This window comes from Ovis canadensis, chromosome 8, assembly GCF_042477335.2.
Source record: "Ovis canadensis isolate MfBH-ARS-UI-01 breed Bighorn chromosome 8, ARS-UI_OviCan_v2, whole genome shotgun sequence".
NCBI classification, from domain to species: domain Eukaryota; kingdom Metazoa; phylum Chordata; class Mammalia; order Artiodactyla; family Bovidae; genus Ovis; species Ovis canadensis.
Genome location: NC_091252.1, coordinates 89,163,775 through 89,183,252, shown reverse-complemented (window position 1 = coordinate 89,183,252; position 19,478 = coordinate 89,163,775). Strand labels below are relative to the sequence as shown.

General features: G+C 41.3%; 1 protein-coding gene across 1 annotated transcript in view; it reads left to right on the top strand.

The window, feature by feature from the left end:
• The window catches only part of RGS17 (regulator of G protein signaling 17), a 103,882-nt gene that overhangs the window by 76,749 nt on the left and 7,655 nt on the right, over positions 1-19,478 (top strand). Inside the window, exons 3-4 of the mRNA XM_069598917.1 lie at positions 12,696-12,785; positions 14,871-15,105. Of these exons, the coding sequence (XP_069455018.1) occupies positions 12,696-12,785; positions 14,871-15,105 (325 nt within the window). The remainder of the gene's footprint in view (positions 1-12,695; positions 12,786-14,870; positions 15,106-19,478) is intronic.

Below are 19,478 nucleotides of genomic sequence, written 5' to 3'. Positions count from 1 at the left end.
AGTAGGGGACTAAAATGCCAGTCTCTTAGTATCCCAATCCATTGTTTTGTCCACTTTAAGATGACACTTCCATACTTTTCATTTACAGGCCGGATATGAACCGTTTCCAAAGCTTTTTACTTTGTAAACTCTTCAAGAATTATATTAACTAAAACTTTTCAGATGGAGCTCACAGTCCCACTCACTACTGTGTGCTGCCTACAGTATTTGGTCCACTGCATTGGATAGTCTTCATCCTTCTCAGGAGAAACTGGTCAAAATATGAATCTGTTAAATAGCCTTGTGAAAGTTAAAATTATATCCCATTTCACACACTGGTTTCCAGACCATGGAACAGATCTGACTAAGTGAACCATAAACACTTCATCAACATACTTTTGGTCACCCCTCCCTCCATTTTTAACAAGTACCACAGCCTGTATAATTCAAAACAGTGCAAAAATAATGTCCTATTTTATCCTCTGACGCTGTCACACGTTAGCTCTTTGCCAGTGGAAATACTAAAAGGCATGCTTTAAAAGCCAAAGGATATTTTTTGAAAGGAAAACAAAATCCATGTCTGCTCCATGGTAAAGAAACCATCCCCCTGGAAATAAATCCACTCACACATGCCAGTTGAGTCATTTCATCTGAGGCCCCAGTGAAAAAGCAGTCTTTTCTCTGCCTGTCACCCTCAGAGACCTGATTGATCTCACATGGGAGCACAGGTTTGCTACATGGGACTTCCAAAGGACTTGTAACCAGACGATCAAAAACACCACTTGCAAAGAATTCTAGTTTTAAAATTCTGTCTCACCATGTCATGGGTAAATTTCATCAGTAAGTTTCTATAACTTATCATGATCTTTAAACACACACAGTCAAAAGACTTGGACCAAAATGAACCCAGGTTTCCCAGGCCGTATACACAAAACCAACAAGAGGCCACTGGGGTTATGGACCTTCTCTAAGTCATGCCTTGTTCATTCACTCATTTAAAGTTGAAGGCTGATTATTGCCTGGTGCTGTTGACGTCATTAGCTTTCACAGGATTTTCCCTGCTTCAGTGTGACAGGGAACAGACTCTCAATAAGCAGTTGAATCTAGACGCGAATATTTGGTTTTATTCCCCAGGTCACCCTCCAGAAAAATTTAGTATTGAGGCTGCCTCTGCCGAGTCTGTGTTACCTCTGAGTGCTATCTATTGGAAAACTGCCAGAATCAGGCTTCCTTGACCCTTTGCCACTGAAGGCATTCCATTCTTTTTCTTTTTTTTTTTGTACTGGAGCATAGTTAATTTACAACCTTGTATTAGTTTCAGGTGTACAGCCTAGTGATTCATTTATACATATGCATTTGTTCATTCTTTTTCAGATTCTTTTTCCATATAGGTTATTAGGGAATATTGAATAGAGTTCCCTGTGCTATATGGTAGATCCTGGTTGATTATCTGTTATATATATATTAATAGTAGTTGTGTGTATGTTAATCCTAAACTTCTAATTTTTCCCTCCCCCAACATTCATTCCCCCTTTGGTAAGTTTGTTTTCAAACTCTGTGAGTTTGTTTCTCTTTTATAAATAAATTCATTTATATCATTTTTAAAAATTAATTTCTACAAATGAGTGGTATCATACAATATTTGTCTTCCTCTGTCTGACTTTACTTAGCATAGCAATCTCTAGGTTTATCCATGTTGCCACAAATGGCATTCTTTTGTTCTTTTCTGTGGCCGAGTAATATTCCACTGTATATATGAACTACATCTTCTTTATCCATTCCTTTTCAACACTTTGTTTACTGTAAATGTATATATATTTTTTCTGAGTCACATATGCAGCACTTAGACCATCAGTGGAAAGATGGGTATGGAGAAAATAAAATACTCAGTGAAAACATTATAGCCAATCTTGTTGAAAAGAGTAGAAAGAATGAACCAAAAAAGAATGGAGAAAGATTAAGTTAAGTCCAGCTAGAAGAAAGCAAGAGCCAGCCAGGAATGTCAGGCCCTCACAGCCTAAGCTCAGGGAGGAACCAGGGACACACGCATCCTGCTGGGTGTCTTGGGGATGCCTGTGGGGCCACCTGGGTCATGGTTCCCATGACGTGGAAGGGAAGATGGAGAGGGCAGAGTCCACGTGTGAAGAGCCTGGGAGGGGAGCGAGGATGAAGCGGGGTGGTGGGGAGGGAAAGGTCAGAGGGTAGAAGCCTCAGAGCTTGTGGTGGGGGGGGCTGCCAACCCTGACCTGGCCCCGTGGTGGCGGTATGGAGGAGCTGTCTTCGCTGGTGTAGAGAGACGGAGCCTTCAGAGAGCGGGGAGCGTGTTGGCAGAGGATGCGGTTAGGCCCGGCTGGACTCGCTCCATTGGTGGTATCCAAGGATTAGTTGTGGAAATGATGCTGAAGCTTGCAGGCAGGTCTTGATTAGACAGAACAAGCAGGGAGTCATCAGCACACAGTAGACAGGAGATAAAGATGACCTAGCATGTAGAGCAGTGAACTACAGGCTGAAACCTCGGGAAATACCAGCCAGCCTTTCAGGGAAGAGTGGTGCAGCTCTGCAAACACAGAAGACAGAATAGATGGTCTGGGAGGTAACATACAACACACAGCACGGGGCCGGCACAGCAGCCCGGAGAATGGAGAGTTTCACACAGAGGGGAATGATGGGTGTTGCAAACACACCAGGGAGGTCCAAAGGGATAAGGATCCTAAAACATCATGTCGTCTGGTCCACCGGGAGGTGGCCAGTGAACTCGGAGAATCAAACTTCTCCTTAAGGTGCACGAGGAGGAAAAACTTGGAGAGAAACGCTGCCGAGTGCACCCCTTTCCAAAGGCTCTGAGACACCCTGATCTTTTGGAGTGAAGACTCAAGATGAGGGAAGCTGGGGTTCCCTTTCTGATTTAATCAAATTATTCAATTTCTAAAACAAGATGAAATCCAGCCCTTGTAAATCCTAGCCAAATATATTAGCTACCTGAACAATATTTAAGAACTGTCTCCTCCACTCCTCCCAGCCTCTTCAAATCAATAATAATATGAAAACTAAAGTCACGACATTTTTGCTACCCCTTGCTTATCTGGAAAATGTCGTAATTTCTCTACATCTGATTGAAATTAGAAGAGTCTGACAGGACTGAATGACTAACGCTTTCACTTTCATGCCTGGGAGCATGTGCTCCTAAGCAGAAAGTATATTTCACTGCTACTTTTTTGTATTTAAAAAAAAAAAAAAGCACAGAAACTTTTAATTGACCAATATCATAAGTAATAGTCGAATAATAACTCCGTGTGTTTCATTCTAAATAGATGTGGTGTGGCCATATTTAAAGATGACACACAAATTCTAATAACATCCCTTCCTCATATAAAGCCGACTTTCAAGAAGCAGCATGGGAGAGGGAAGAAAACCACACTGGAATTAGACTTGGATGAATCCTGGTTTTATAACATATGACTATGAAATATTTGGCAAGTTTCTCAGTCTCTCTGGGGCTTCCCTTGTGGCTCAGCTGGTAAAGAATCCACCTGCAATGTAGGAGACCTGGATTTGATCCCTAGGTTGGGAAGATCCCCTGGAGAAGAGAAAAGCTACCCACTCCAGTATTCTGGCCTGGAGAATTCCACGGACTGTATAGTCCATAACATCGCAAAGAGACGGACATGACTGAGCGACTTTTCACTTCAATCTCTCTGAGCTTCAGTTTCTTCATCTGTTAAGACGGGATTCACAACATACCTATACCTGTTACTTTAGGGTTCAGTACTTTCTAGGGAATCCCTAAATAATCGTTTATTGATAGATATTAGTTGCAAGTCTCAGGCTGACAGGAGATTTTCCGATTTCGTAGAATTTGGCCACTGTGTGCTTAGCATGTTCTATTTGTATCTCAGTTAATGCAACAGAACCTATTTTCTACATTGGGTATCCCTGGTCCTTTCTCTCCAACTCTCGTATAAAGGAGTACAGATAGAACTCAGTATTCCCTGAGTTCTATGGAGCAGGGCCCACACACTCATTGATACCCAGAGTGTTCTAAGTTCATCATATCCTGAGATTAAGTAAGTCTCCCCAAAGATCAGGATTATCACCTTCAATCATAGTTGTTAATCCCACACATAGTCACACACACAGTAACTGGAAAATCCCTGGGAAGGAATGGATGCCATGGATGGGTAAGTGACAGCTAGCAGATGTTTTTCTGAGTATCAACTGCTGGTGTTTTAACCTTTAACTGCTGGTGTTTTAACCTTTTCATTCTGCTTTTTATAATAGACACACGTTAACTAAAACGAGAAGCCTGACTCCAACTTAACTGAAGCATTTAAGGACATGGGTGATCACATGCCATTTTAATAACAGTGTCTACTAACTCAATAAAAGTCCAGTTGGTCTTTTCACATCCTAGATACTTGCTTTCCCACAGATGCATCAACTAACTTAATTATGACTTATAGCGAAAATTACAGTAGGCTGAAGGAAGAGCTTAAAATAGGGTTTCAATAAACCTGAGAACTGAAGTCGAGGATTCTGATGATTGGCATATATTATTTGAAATACATCTAAATATTCAGTTCTGTAATTCTTTTAATTTCAAGGGGGAAAAAAAGAAACTATATATATGCCAAATGGGAGGCTTCAGTTATTTAACTAAACATAAGCTAACATAGTAGATCCAGATTTTAACCAGGTAATAACTTGTTAAATGCAGTTGGCATCCTAAACCAATTGAATGTCCATAACCCTAAAATACATGGAAATAAAAATAAAAATGTAATACCAATAGAAATAAATAAAGTAAAATAAAAATGTAATACTAATAGAAATAAATATTTAATACCGATAGAAACAAAAATTTAATACCAATAGAAAAAGAGAGTTTTGAAAAAAAAAAGTTTTGGAAACCTATCTTTTCAAACAGAAGCAGGTGTAGAAAGAAATTGGTAACAAAGAGACCGAGTGTGAGAAGAGGAAGTGATTTTGTCTTTACCTCGCAGCGAAAGAAGTAATTAACATACAGCCCAAACTGGCATTGAAATCCTTTGGGATCCAGTTTCACAATGGCTCTTTACACACATTTTAAGGAAAAAAAAAAAATTTCCTGCCTGTTGGTAGTTTAAAATCTTTTCTAATTAATTTATTCTAAGAATGTATCTTCAGGCCATATTACCCCAGCAAGAGACATACTAAGAGTTCAAACAGCTTATCATTGGGAAGAATACCTACAAATGTTAATAGGATTATGCCTGACCCTTTTTTAGGACTAAAATACTCCTAAGTTAAAGTGACTTAGAGTGGGAAGTATCCAGAACACTTCCTAAGTAGCAAAAAGGAAAGTGAAGTCGCTCAGTCGTGTCCGTCTCTTTACGACCCCATGGACTAGCCTATCAGGCTCCTCCATCCATGGGATTTTCCAGGCAAGAGTGCTGGAGTGGATTGCCATTTCCTTCTCCAGGGGATCTTCCCGACCCAGGAATGGAATCCCTCCCGCCTTGCAGGCGGGACGCTTTACCGTCTGAGTACACACCCCAATGGCACCCCACTCCAGTACTCTTGCCTGGAAAATCCCATGGACAGAGGAGCCTGGTAGGCTGCAATCCATGGGGTCGCAAAGAGTCGGACACGACTGAGCGACTTCACTTTCACTTTTCACTTTTCACTTTCATGCATTGGAGAAGGAAATGGCAACCCACTCCAGTGTTCTTGCCTGGAGAATCCCAGGGACGGCGGAGCATGGTGGACTGCCGTCTATGGGGTCACACAGAGTCGGACACGACTGAAGCGACTTAGCCCAAAATTAAACTGATCGCTTTTGAGTTTATTTCACTCACAGAAAATTTGACTCTTTTCAAAGTCCTTAGAAAGATGTAATTACATAAACCCCATATATATAAGGATAGTTTTTTTTTTTTTTCCAAATAAGGATAAACTCAGAAACTTTCATTTTTTTTCTTTATTCTGGTGATGAAAACATTGTTTATAAAGGCAACACTGCCCTCTACCGGTCAGAGTGTTAGTAGCAGATTATTTTACTTTTGACAGGTTTTAACTCAATGAAATAAAAGCTTAAGCCAGATGAACATTTATTTTATAATATTTGATACCTCATTATGAAAAATAGGAGGAGTAATTCTAGGGGCAATGTTTTTGGGGGACAAGTCTTGTATAACCTTTCCAGACACATTTCTAACCGCCATTCCCATCCTCACCACACCCCATTCAAAACCAAGTCGTTTCACCGGAGTATAGAAAGCAAGGAGATGAGGTTCACGTCATACGTTTGATTATAACTGGATTTGTATTTGTCCGAAATGATTATGCCCCTTCGGCTCCCATTTTTCTTCCTTTGTATAGTGTTTCCTAAGCAATGCATCAGTGCTTCTCCCCTTTCCCAATCCGCTTCTCCCCAAAGTTGTCTTTGCTGGTGGAAGCAAAGGCTCCCGTGGAGGCTCCTTGCAGTAGCGACCCCTGTTCTGTAGTGACGAGTGGCGTCACCCCTTCTTTCCCTTGTCAGGCTTTGTCAGAGCTTCTAGAACAGCTCCTTTCTCCCTGGCAGTCTCAAGTCCCAGGGAGCTGAGAAGTTGTTCCTTACCAATATCTATTGCATATTCAGTCCTCCTGGCAATACCTCCTAGAGACTGAGAGCTGTGATGAGACGATTTGCAATAAGAGGTTGTACCCTTTCCAAACATTGAAGAGCAACCCATTTTGTCAATACCTGAAAAGGTAAAATACCACGATTCATTCCTCTGTATCAAGAAAAGAAACTCTGCACAGCAAAAATGAGTGTGAAACCAGGCGGAAGGCAGGAGTTCCACTGCTAGGCTTGATATGTTTTAGTTGTGGGTAGTCAGTAAGTCAACCTCAGCGAGTACTTCCTCTTGACTCATTGGAATGATTAATTAAAAAAAAAAAACAACAAAAAACCCTGCTTACTTTCCAGGACTGTTGCGAAGAAGAAATGGGTTGTATGATGACAGCAAGGTGTAAGGGTTTATTCTCTCAAGTTGAAAGGGAAAACTTGGGTAAACTTGTCATTTAAATATGCAGTCATTTAAATTGTCATTTAAGTATGCAGTCAGTTTGGCTTTCCATTGATGGACAGGGAATCCTGGCATGCTGCAATCCATGGGGACACAAAGAGTCAGATGCAATTGAGCGACTGAACTGAACTGAACTGAATTAAGCATGTGTAATAATTTGCCTTTTTGCTATGTGTTTAGTCTTTGTTCCCATTGTGAGTAGGGAAACTAAAGCTTGGAAAACCAAGATCATCTCAAAGGAAATCTATCTGAGATTTGGATTCCAGCTCACTGTTTTCTTGGCTCATCACCTAATCACGCCTCACTGCCTGTTCTGATTTATCGCTCCCATCTTGAAACATATGATCTGTCCACTATGTTGATGTCATGCCTTTTCACAACTCTACACAACTCTTCCCCCTCTGCTTGGAATTCCCTTTGCCTCGGTCTCCATCTGGCAAACACATCTAACTCAGTACAGTCATCTGAGTACAGTACATCTAACTGTCAGTACAGTGTTCTGTGATGCCTATTTACCTGTCGGAATGCCTCAGTTTCAGAGCCTCTGTCTTGTCCATCTTGACTTTCCAACTCAGACGCTCTTGCATAAATCAAGTGTCTCATACACATTTGTAAATTGTCTTTGACTCCTAAGTAAAGCTGTAGTATTGATTTACCATGATGTTTTGACTGAGAAAAATAAAACATGTAAAGAATAACTTACCAATTCTTTTCCAGAACCTGGAGGAACTTGATTCCATTTTGCACTAGGAAATTTGAGGTAGAACTGTTACATATAAAGGAAAAGCTGATGGTAAAATGTGAGAATATCAAAATAATGAGTTCCTTTTACCAATGACTGATTCTTTCTGTAGTAAGTTAAAACATCTAATAAATTCCTCAGTTGATGGTTTGTGTAAAGACATATGTGGTTTTGTCCTCAGCCTTTATCTCAGAGTTAACAGGGCTACTATAAAGTTTTCATCTTGTTTACAACCATCTCAAGGATTTTCCCTAAGAACCAGTTGTTTTTCTTTAAAAAGTAGACCTTCTTCCAAAATAGGTCCCATACATAGCCATGATGAAGAACCAGAAGGTAAACTGAATCAAGAGTAGTATGTAGTATTTTCTCCACCCCGCTATCCACACTCGTCAGTAAACAAACATGAAACCCACCCACACATAAAAAGGACAGACTTATTTCCTTATTTTCTAAAATATACCAAATGTATTTCTCTTCCTAAAGTCACTATTTGAAGAAATCTCTAACGAGATTTTGTATGCTTATTTTAATATTCTTAGCATAGACTGCTGGCATTTTCTCCCATAAAATATTTAAGCTTTGATCAAGACTCCCACAGTGAGCATTGTTTATGAATTCTGTTCTCTTCAATAGCTTTAGTTGTTTAAAAAGTGGAAATGTTAGTTTAAAATGTTACGGACAGTGTAAAAGTGAAAAATAACATGTCTCCACGTGACCCCTCATGACTGTTTTTTTTCCCCCCTTTTAGAGCTTTTTTAAGCACATATTATACTTATATGTTGATTCACAGCAAATATGTCCTGTATTTTATTACCTTAAAAAAAAAAAACCCATCATCAGCCAGGCTAAAAAAACCAAACAAACAAACAAAAACTGACTGTATTACTTAGAGCAAGACCGAGTGAAATTTGGGACAGACATGTCTAAGACATAGATAGAAAATAGTCTAATATCAAGTCTTCTACCATTGTCTCCATTTCTCTTCATCTTTTAAAATGACATCATCGGTAGTTCTTGATAATTGAAACTTTGAAACCAATTTTTAGAGAATGGTCCTAAAGGGGAGTTGATTAAAAAAGACACATTGATTGCTTAAAGTCAATTTCTGTCTGCAGGACTATGTTGTGTTCAATACCAGATCAAGAAATGGAGCAAGGGGCTTCCCTGGTGGTCCAGGGTTAGAAATACGCCTTGCAATGTAGAGGACATAGGTTTGATCCCTGGTCGGGGAACTAGGATCCCATGTGTCAGGGATCTAAATCCAAGTGCCGCAACAAAAGATCCCACTTGCTGCAACTAAGGCCCGACACAGCCAAAACTAAAATAAAAATGAAAAAAAGAAATGGAGCAAACGGTGAACAGTTAGGCACTTACTGAATGAATGTCTGTTATAAGTAGTTTTAGTACAAATATGTGTCCATATTTTGCCATCTTTAGAAATGAAAGATACACACACAACCCAATATTTCATAATGATCACTTTAGTATGCTGGCATTTGGGATGTTTGTAAATATCACAGAAACAGATACAGGAGCCAGAATTCATGTTCAGAAACTTGTGAATCATGTGTGTGGAGTCCAGACTTGTTGCTCTACAGCGAAGACACAATGGAAAACACTTTTTTTTTTTCACAAATGTGGAAATTAAGGATATCTGCATTGGTGTAGCACACTCCATAGGACACAGTATGGAAATGTAACCAAAATAAATTCTTAAGGGGTTTATTATTTAATCAGCAAAACAACCTCATGTCCTAATATTTTTATAGTCCCCCACTGTGTGTGCACACACACATAAGAGCTCAGTGAAGCTTGGCAGAATGAGTACTAATTTTCTATTTAAATGTGATCTTTCTATTTAGAATTTACCTCCTAAATTGCAGGCTTCCCTTGTGGCTCAGCTGGTAAGGAAACCGCCTGCAATGGCGGGAGACCTGGGTTCGATCCCTGGGTTGAGAAGATCCCCTGGAGAAGGGAAAGGCTACCCACTCCTGTATTCCAGTCTGGAGAATTCCATGAACTGTATAGTGCATGGGATGGCAGAGTCAGACACAACTGAGCAACTTTCACTTTCACCCTAAACTGCATATTTTATACATTTCCCGTCATTAGCTTCTTCCAGGAAATTTCACGTAATATTATCAGTGGTGTATTCCTACCTCCCCACCCACTTTCCCATCATTACTGGAAATATGTCAAATTCCAGAGTCACTCTTCCTCAAAGACACTTGGAGGAGTTAATGATGCTCTCCTCCAACACATTCCTGAGCTGCAGCCAGTTCACAATGCCTACAGGCAGCCCCCCAACCCACTGGGGGGCTCTCTGAATCCCACCTCACCACTTCCTCAGGCTCCCCTACATTGAAGGCTGAGAGCAGTCAGGAATTAATTGCTGCCTCTCTGCAGGGCATGCCTCATTTTTCTGGATGTTTGAGTGACACTTGGCTAGAATTCCCCGGGCCACACCACTTTGTGAGAGATTTTCTACACCAATAAAATCTGCCACTTTCCCTAGAAGTTGATAGAGAAGAACTGAAATTATTTCATTATGACTGTTTTCACTGAGGTGTCCTTTTTCTGACTGAAGCATTCTTTCTAATTCCTATAGGTTTCTCTTTTCTCCAGATCGTCCACTTTTTTTTTGTTTTTTTTTTTTAGGATTACATTTTTTCATTGTATTTGATCCACAATGTTGTGCTGATTTCTGCTGTACAGCAAAGTGATTTATACACACACACACACACACACACACACACACACACACAGATGCAGGAGACATAGATTCAATCCCTAGGTCAGGAAGATCCCCTGGAGAAGGAAATGGCAACCCACTCCAGTATTCTTGCCTGGAGAATTCCACCAACAGAGGAGCCTGGCAGGCTACAGTCCGTGAGGTCGCAAAGAGCTGGACACGACTGAGCGGCTGGTCATGCACGTAAACCCGTACATACACGTTCTTTTTAGTATTCTTTTCCATTACCGTTTATCTCCGGGTATTGAAAGTTCTCTCTGACTGAATTTTCCATCTAGTCTCACTTTCATTTGTAGATTGACTCCTTTGCCTTCAAATCTTTGCTACATTCTCCCACCCTCACCCTGGCACCTGAGAATGAATTAATGAGATACTGCCTCAGTTTCCTTCCCCAGATGTTCCAGATTAACAACAGCTAATTACTGGAAGCCTTCATGCACTCAGCTACCACCGTATTTAGTGGCACTTTTCTGCGTTCACATAAGCAGTCTATTGCCGTAGTGTCTATCAGAGAGCATGGTTCATAATAACAGACACAGGCACTCAATAAGTTACAGGGTTGTTCAGGAGAATTGAGTTCAAATTCCAATCACACTGCAATATTTAGTGCCTGCCTTTGGGCCAACTGGACTTCACTGGTGGCTAAGAGCTTGCCTGCAATGCAGGAGACCCAGGTTCGTTCCCTGAGTCAGGAAGATCCTCTAGAGAAGGGAATGGCAACCCACTCCAGTATTCTTGCCTGGAGAATTCCATGGACAGAGGAGCCTGGCGGGCTACAGTCCATGGGGTCACAAAGAGTCGGAGACAATGGAGTGACTAACAGACAGCCCTGTGCCTCTCGTTGCTCATCTATAAAATGGGGATAGTAAAATTAAAGGTTAAACGACAGTGGCTGGCACATAATAGGCACTAGAAAATAATGGTTTCTATTTCCCCTTGTTGAATAAATAACGACTGAACGAGATTTCGTCCCAACTTCCTTTGCTCTCTAATAGGCTCTTGTGAAGCTTCTTGGCTTCTAGACAGAGGGGATCAACTGGCTGATTCAATAGCTTGACTTTTCCAAGGCCAATGAGTTATTCTGTCCACCCTGCTTCTTCCTGTTTGCCCATAACCTCCCTATCACATTGTCTACACCTAGAACCACGATGCTGCTTGGCTGGTTTCCCTGAATCAGAGAATTCTTATTCTTGTTCTGGGTTACTAAAGCCCCTGGGATTATCCTAGTTCCTATCAGTTCAGTTCAGTCCCTCAGTTAACTGTTTGGATCACAACAAACTCTGGAAAATTCTTAAAGAGATGGGATACCTGACCTGCCTCCTGAGAAACCTGTATGCGGGTCAATAAGCAACAGTTAGGACCAGACATGGAAAAACGGACAGGTTCCAAATTGGGAAAGGAGTACGTCAAGGCTGTATATTGTCACCCTGCTTATTTAACTTATGTGCAGAGTACATCATGCAAAATGCCAGGCTGGATGAAGCACAAGCTGGAATCAAGATTGCTGGGAGAAATATTAATAACCTAGTTCCTATAATCCTATAGAATTCCCAAATTTATGTCCCAGAGACACAGAAAGGCCTCCTACCCAATGCTCTCCTATTCAGACCCTCAGAGTGACTGGCTTTCCCTCTAGGATTATTGTAGGTTTGATTGAAGCGATAAAAGGGCAAAGAAAATGTCAAATACAAATGCTGTCGCTCAGACTTGAGTGGGTGGAGGAATGATGGGAAGAGTCACAGAAAGCCTGGTCTGCAGAGCTATCAAGGGGGGAGAATCAGCTGAAATCAAATTAAGACTAGAACTAACCACAAATCAAAATAGCGTTGCTCCAAAGAGTAACATAATGACACATATCGAATTTTGAGGCATCTAATCACCTAGGATGTCGCAAAGATTTTAAGTAATTCAAATTTTGCAAGGATGAAGTCAGAAGGTGTAACAGCACCCATTCTTGAGATTATGGCTTGCTTTATTAAATGATAATTCTCTTTCCCTTCGTTGACGTGGGCTTGCCTGTCATTTAAAAATGGTGCTGCTCCTTTTGCACTCTGAATACGCTCACATAGTTGACAATAAAATTATTCCATGAACTGTTGTCCTAGAACTTTTTCTTTTCTTTTCTTTAAATAATTGGTTTTCCCTTGACAAAATAAAGTGTTATACTACATTACAGCCTCACTGTTAGGAATGAAGAAAGAGGGGAAAATGCAGGAAGACCCACGCATACCACAAAGATGGAGAGTATCCAGGTCCTAGAGGAATGGTGAGTGGTTTGTGCAGTAATTGTGTCTTGCATGTCTGTGCTGTTTACCTCTTTCCAGGGCTTAAACATCGTCTCTTGCTTCCTGGTACTTCTCAAAACGGTTTTGGGAAATGCATGCCCGCTCCGTCTGGCAGATCTTATTTTGTGATTGCAACCCCTTTTTATCACTCTTTCTGTTAGCTCTGTTCAACTATTGGCTAAAACATTGCTTGAGTTTATCCTTATCTTTCCAAAAATAATGATTGATACATGAATTAACCATGCCCCCCCCAAAATTGCCTTAATTCTTTAGTTCTCTTTTCTAAGAATTTTTTAAGTCCTTCTCTTTATAGGTGTAGAGTCTAAAACAAAAATGATATATGAAATTACCTAAGTCAGAAAAGGCACCTAGGTGGTCCTTGGTCCCATTTCCATTGGAACAGACTCCAACCAAGTATTTTCTCCAAAATGAGAAGTCGAAACACAGCATCTACAGAACAGAATTGAAGCACAAGTAGATTGTTTGTATAATGACAGGTGCTTTCTTTTTCTGCTGCTCAGGAGAAGGTTTTAATATTGAGGCATCATAGTGATTTTTCTGTCTTTTAAATTTTTTAAAACAAATGAGAAAGTTCAGACATCTTGGAATAATAGTAAATCAACTTAAAATATGTGGTCCAAAAGGTAAGGAAAAAATAAATATGACTACTTTTCTAACCAAATGTATTTTAGGTTGGAAAATTATTAAATATACCAAGGCATAGGAAAGCAAAATAGGGATCAATTAGCCATAGAATTATCTTTACTTCTCTCCTTTACTTCTTTGATGTATAGGCAAAGGAGGTTTTGCAGGGAAATAGTTGCTAAAAAACTTGAATACAGATATCTAAAAAGTCCCCGATGTCATTGTAAATGGTCTATGCTTTTTAATTGTCATTGCTGTTATTCAGTCACTCAGTCATGTGTGACTCTTTGCAGACCCCATGGGCTGCAGCATGCCAGGCCTCCCTGTCTATCACCATCTTTTGGAGCTTGCTCAAACTCATGTCCATTGAGTTGGTAATGCCATCCAACCATCTCATCCTCTGCCATCCCCTTCTTCTCCTGCCTTCAATCTTTCCCAGCATCAGGGTCTTTTCCAATGAGTCAGCTCTTCACATGAGGTGGCCAAAGTATTGGAGCTTCAGCTTCAGCATCAGTCCTTCCAATGAATATTCAGGATTGATTTCCTTTAGCATTGGCTGGTTTGATCTCCTTGTTGTCCAAGGGACTGTCAAGAGTCTTCTCCAACACCACGGCTCAAAAGCTGTGGTAACTCCATTCAATGGTAACAATTCATTCATAATATTTACCAGAATAATTCTTAAAGTTTAGGTAAATATGTGAAAGGGCACACAATGTGTTCTTATTTTTGATTCAGTGAAAAGTGAAAATACAGTGACCAGAGATGAGAAACTATATCTTATGGCTTGGAAACTAAGATCTACATCAGATGCAACCAAAAAAGTTCAATTTGCCTTTCAAAGTAATGTAATAGATTTGCAGTAGTTTGTTACAGTTCAAAAATGTCCCGGCTTCATTAGTAATCTTTGATGACCATTCTAAAGGAAATCAGGAGCTGAAGCTCCAATACTTGGGCCACCTGAGGGGAAGAACTGACTCATTAGAAAAGACCCTGATGCTGGGAAGGATTGAAGGCAGCAGGAGATGGGGACGGCAGAGGACGAGATGGTTGGATGGCATCACCGACTCGATGGACATGAGTTTGAGCAAGCTCTGGGAGTTGGTGATAGTCAGGGAATCTTGGCGTGCTGCAGGCCATGGGGTCGCAAAGTCGGACACGACTGAGAGACTGAACTGAACTAATGTTGACCATGTGCACAGTGTGTATCGATCTTTGCTATTTGAATGCTTGGCTCCCAAACACAGAGCTTATACCTACAATAATTTTTGTCAAGACCCAGAAATAGCTCGCCCAGTCCTGGCAGATGTTTGCCAGGTCCAGCTAGACTGAGTCTATATGACCACTAGATGGCAGCATTTCTATCTACTTCTCATTCCTGCACCAAAGTTGCTCTTGATAATGGCCCCCTTCTGTCTCTGCAGCCAAAACCCCACTTCAGATGAAGTCTTGTCCTGGTCTCAAAATTTTGACAAGATGATGAAGGCCCCGGCAGGAAGAAACCTCTTCAGGGAGTTCCTGCGAACGGAATACAGTGAGGAGAACCTACTTTTCTGGCTTGCCTGTGAAGACTTAAAGAAAGAGCAGAACAAAAAAGTAATTGAAGAAAAGGCCAGGATGATATATGACGATTACATTTCTATACTCTCACCAAAAGAGGTAAAAATCTGTAAAGGATTGATGTGGGCTACTTAAGACCAAGGATGAACCTAAAAGGACCTCTGTCTGAATTGAGTAATGCATTGGGTGTGGAGAGGCTAGAAGATTTGTCTGGGTAGAAAATCTAGATTCCATTCTAAGAATCTACCTGAGCAAGAGTTTCAAGGTTAGGTTTTCCCACTGTGCTTTGATCGTTTATCTCTGGCTGACTCCTGTGATAGTGACTTGCTTTTCAGAACTAACCTTGGGAAGCCTGGTAAATACAATTGGCCAAGAGTTCAACTAAAATGGAAAAGAAGAACTTACATTGGGGCAATGTTTCTCAAAGTGTGATCCTCAGATCACCTGTCTGAGACTCTCCTAGAGCATTTGTTTGAAAAGCAAGTTCACGAGGCCGAGTCAGAACTTCTGAACCTGAATTTTGGAAAATAGAGCCCAGAAATCTGTGCCTTTAATTAGTGTCCCACATACCTACTGTTTGAAAACAGTAGGTCTGGGGAGGGGTGGGAATGTTGATGCTTCAGAAAAGCATGTTGATGTTGATGCTTATATTAGAATTTTTATAGAACTGAAAAATGACCATTTGTGACCCACTGGGCTTCCCTGGTGGCTCAGCAGTAAAGAATCCTCCTGCAATTGAGGAGGCATAGGAGACGCAGGGTTGGTCCCTGGGTCAAGAAGATCCCCTAGAGGAGGAAATGGCAACCCACTCCAGTATTCTTGCCTGGGAAATCCCATGGGCAGAGGAGCCTGGCGGGCTACAGTCCATGGGGTTGAAAAGAGTCGGACAAGACCGAGTGACTGAGCCTGCATCCATCACCCCGATACTCTTCTTGGGGGAGAGATGTGTAATGGTCATCATTTCACTTGTTCTAGCTTTCCTGTTACTGGTAAGTGCGAGCTGTTCTTCCCATCGCTAGAATGTTCCTAATAAATAGGGAACATTTCAAACAACCAGTTTAATACCTTTCCATTAACTTTTTAAAAATCAATTTGCTCCTGAGAAAGGATCCAGCTCCCAGAGTTACAAGCACCTGGAGGGGGAGTGGCTCACAGTTGCCCAGCCTCTGAAGTGCTGAGTAAGTGAGTTCCACCAGGGCTTTTAAGAATGCGAATTTAGTTTCCTGGAATGCCTTCTCTTCTGCATGTCACCCTCTTCTTGTCTTTTCTGTCTCTCTTAATCCACTATGATTTCACTCATCCATGTAAATGTTCTGACCTGGTACTTTCTGCCCCCAGACTCTATCCTTCTCTCCCCTCTCCTGCTCACAGACATTTATTATGTTCCCTGGAAACAGGCCGTGTGCATCGACCTGCTACCACACTTGATGTGCCCCAACCTGTCTTACACTCCTTACCTTGAAATCTGTAAGATGAGTTGTGTCTGCTCTGGGCTTCCCTCATAGCTCAGTTGGTAAAGAATCTGCCTGCAATGCAAGCCCTGGTTCAGTCCCTGGGTTGGGAAGATCCCCTGGAGAAGGGAAATACTACCCACTCCAGTATTCTGGCCTAGAGAATTCCATGGACTGTATAGTCCATGGGGTCACAAACAGTCGGACACGACCGCGTGACTTTCACTTTCACTGTGTCTATTGACTGTATTTGGAATATTATATAAGCCATTTCACTTCCCATCAAGTATTCCTAAGTAATTTTTTTTTAATGTATCAGCCATTCTATAAGTGCCGTTGGTATTCCAGAGTTACCCCAGTAGTATTGTCTCTGTAAAATGAGAAACCTTGGATTGGATACACAAAAGATTGTCTTACTTTTTTATTTCCTGCATTAAGGTAAAAAAAGGTAGTCATAGAAACCAGGTGGGGATGATTTTTTTCTATAGCCTCCATACATGTATTACTGATGCCACTTTGTATTTCTAACACCATTAAAATTCTGCATCCTAAAAATACATTCTTCAGGTTTCTGGTCTCTTTAGAACCTCAGCATCTCATCAGTTCTACTTGAATTTTACTAATGTATTAATTTCAACTTCAGAGATCCCTGACTATATAGTAGTAAGAACACTAAATTAACACTCAGATGGATAGGATTCTAGTCCTGACTCAGCTCCAACTTAATTGTGTGGCCTGGGATAAATTAATTCACCTTTATCTGGGCCTCTGTATTCAGCTGATTAGTTTACAAAACTGAAAGTATAAAGGGGCACAGAGGATAGTGAACCAAATCCAAAATGACAGCTGTTAAGGCCCTTGTGTCCCAGCAAATGACATGGTCAGTTACTCATCATCTTGGGCATCCCTGGTGGCTCAGGTGGTAATGAATCTGCCGGCAATCCAGGAGACTCAGGTTCGATCTCTGGGTCAGGAAGATCCCCTGGAGATGGAAATGGCAGCCCACTCCAGTATTCTTGCCTGGGAAATCCCATGGACAGAGGAGCCTGGTGGACTACAGTCCATGGGGTCACAAAGAGTTGGACACGACTGTGAGACTAATGCATACACACCATGATCCTCCCTTTTGCACCCAGATTCAACCTTACAATCTCTCTTAACACGGTCTACACAGAAGCCACTGCAAACTAAATGGAGTCGGGAATCTATTTCCTACTTTGGAGCTAGATAATTAGGCTCTACCTCTGAAACTCTAAAACGGTTTCTACTTAGAATATTTTTTAAAGAAAGTAAACATTTGAATCATTTGTAAAATGGTAGTAACTAAATAGCTGCAAGTTGTCAGGACTTTATTCTTAAACAGAACCTCAGTTTTCTTCACCAGACTTTCATTTTACCGTAATTTGTAATTTGATTGGGTCATCGTGTTCTCCTTTGTCAAATGAAGAAAACTGTTAGCTGCACAGTCATATCCAACTCTTTGCAACCCCATAGACAGTAACCTGCCAGGCTTTTCTGTTGATGGAATTTTTCAGGCAGGATTATTGGAGTGGGTTACCATCTCCTTCTCCAGGGGATCTTCTCACCCCAGGGATAGAACCTGGGTCTCCTGCATTGCGGACATTTCTTTACCAACTGAGCCATCAGTTCAGTTCAGTCACTCAGTCGTGTCTGACTCTTTGCAACCCCATGGACTGCAGCATGCCAGGCCTCCCTGTCCATCACCAACTCCTGGAGTTTAACCAAACTCATCTCCATTGAGTTGGTGATGCCATCCAAACATCTCATCCTCTGTCATCCCCTTCTCCTCCCGCCTTCAATCTTTTCCAGCATCCTGGTCTTTTCCAATAAGTCAGTTCTTCGCATCAGGTGGCCAAAGTATTGGTTTCAGCTTCAACACCAGTCCTTCCAATGAACACTCAGGACTGACCTCCTTTAGGATGAACTGGTTGGATCTCCTTGCAGTCCAAGGGACTCTCAAGAGTCTTCAGGAAAGCTTATTAAATGTAGAGGAGGTCCGCATTCTTAAAATGTTATCAACATAGCATATTTCCTTCATGAAGCCAGTGTGCTGAAAATTACATTTCGTTGTTTTAAGATTATGTTATATGCATTTTTGACAACTTAAACATTATCTTATAAGATAGATGTTGACAATCGGGACTCACTATATCTCTCATTTTTGGTTTAGCATCCATTTCAAGAGGGGAAATGACCACATTTTAAATTTTAAAAAATCTAAAAACAAAAAATGTCATTTCTTTCAAAAGTAAGTTTTCTTTTTATGTGAGGTCCTCAAAGGTAGCTCAAATGGAAGTCATAGAGAGGGATTTAAGATGAACAGTAGCCTTGCTATGCATTGCAGTTGCCAGTGACAGCTCATATTAAGTACTGAAAAGATAAGCTCAGCAAAATAATTTAACAGTCTGATTAAAAGTTGTAACCAGCTTAAGCAACATTGAGCTATTGAACAAAGAGATAATTGTAAATCCTGCAACAACTGTAAGACTTATCAGAATTACAGAAAACTATGTGTGTTCAGGGGAGAAAGCAATGGCACCCCACTCCAGTACTCTTGCCTGGAAAACGCCATGGACAGAGGAGCCTGGTGGGCTGCAGTCCATGGGGTCCCAAAGAGTCGAGCACGACTGAGCGACTTCCCTTTCCCTCTTCACTTTCATGCATTGGAGAAGGAAATGGAAACCCACTCCAGTGTTCTTGCCTGGAGAACCCCAGGGACGGGGGAGCCTGGTGGGCTGCCGTCTATGGTGTCGCACAGAATCGGCCCCTTAACCTCATGACCTTTGCCACGGGCGGGACTCCTCATGCTGGCTCCCGGCAGGCCACGACTGAAGCGGCTTAGCAGCAGCAGCATGTGTGTTGGATATCTGGTGATGGTGTTGTCCTTAACCATGGCTGCAATCTAGGCCTGCCACTCAACCATCCAACGCTAAGCAACTCAATTCAGTGTTCTGAGGCCTCAGCTTCCTCATTTTATAGAATAATGGCCTGGGAAAAGCT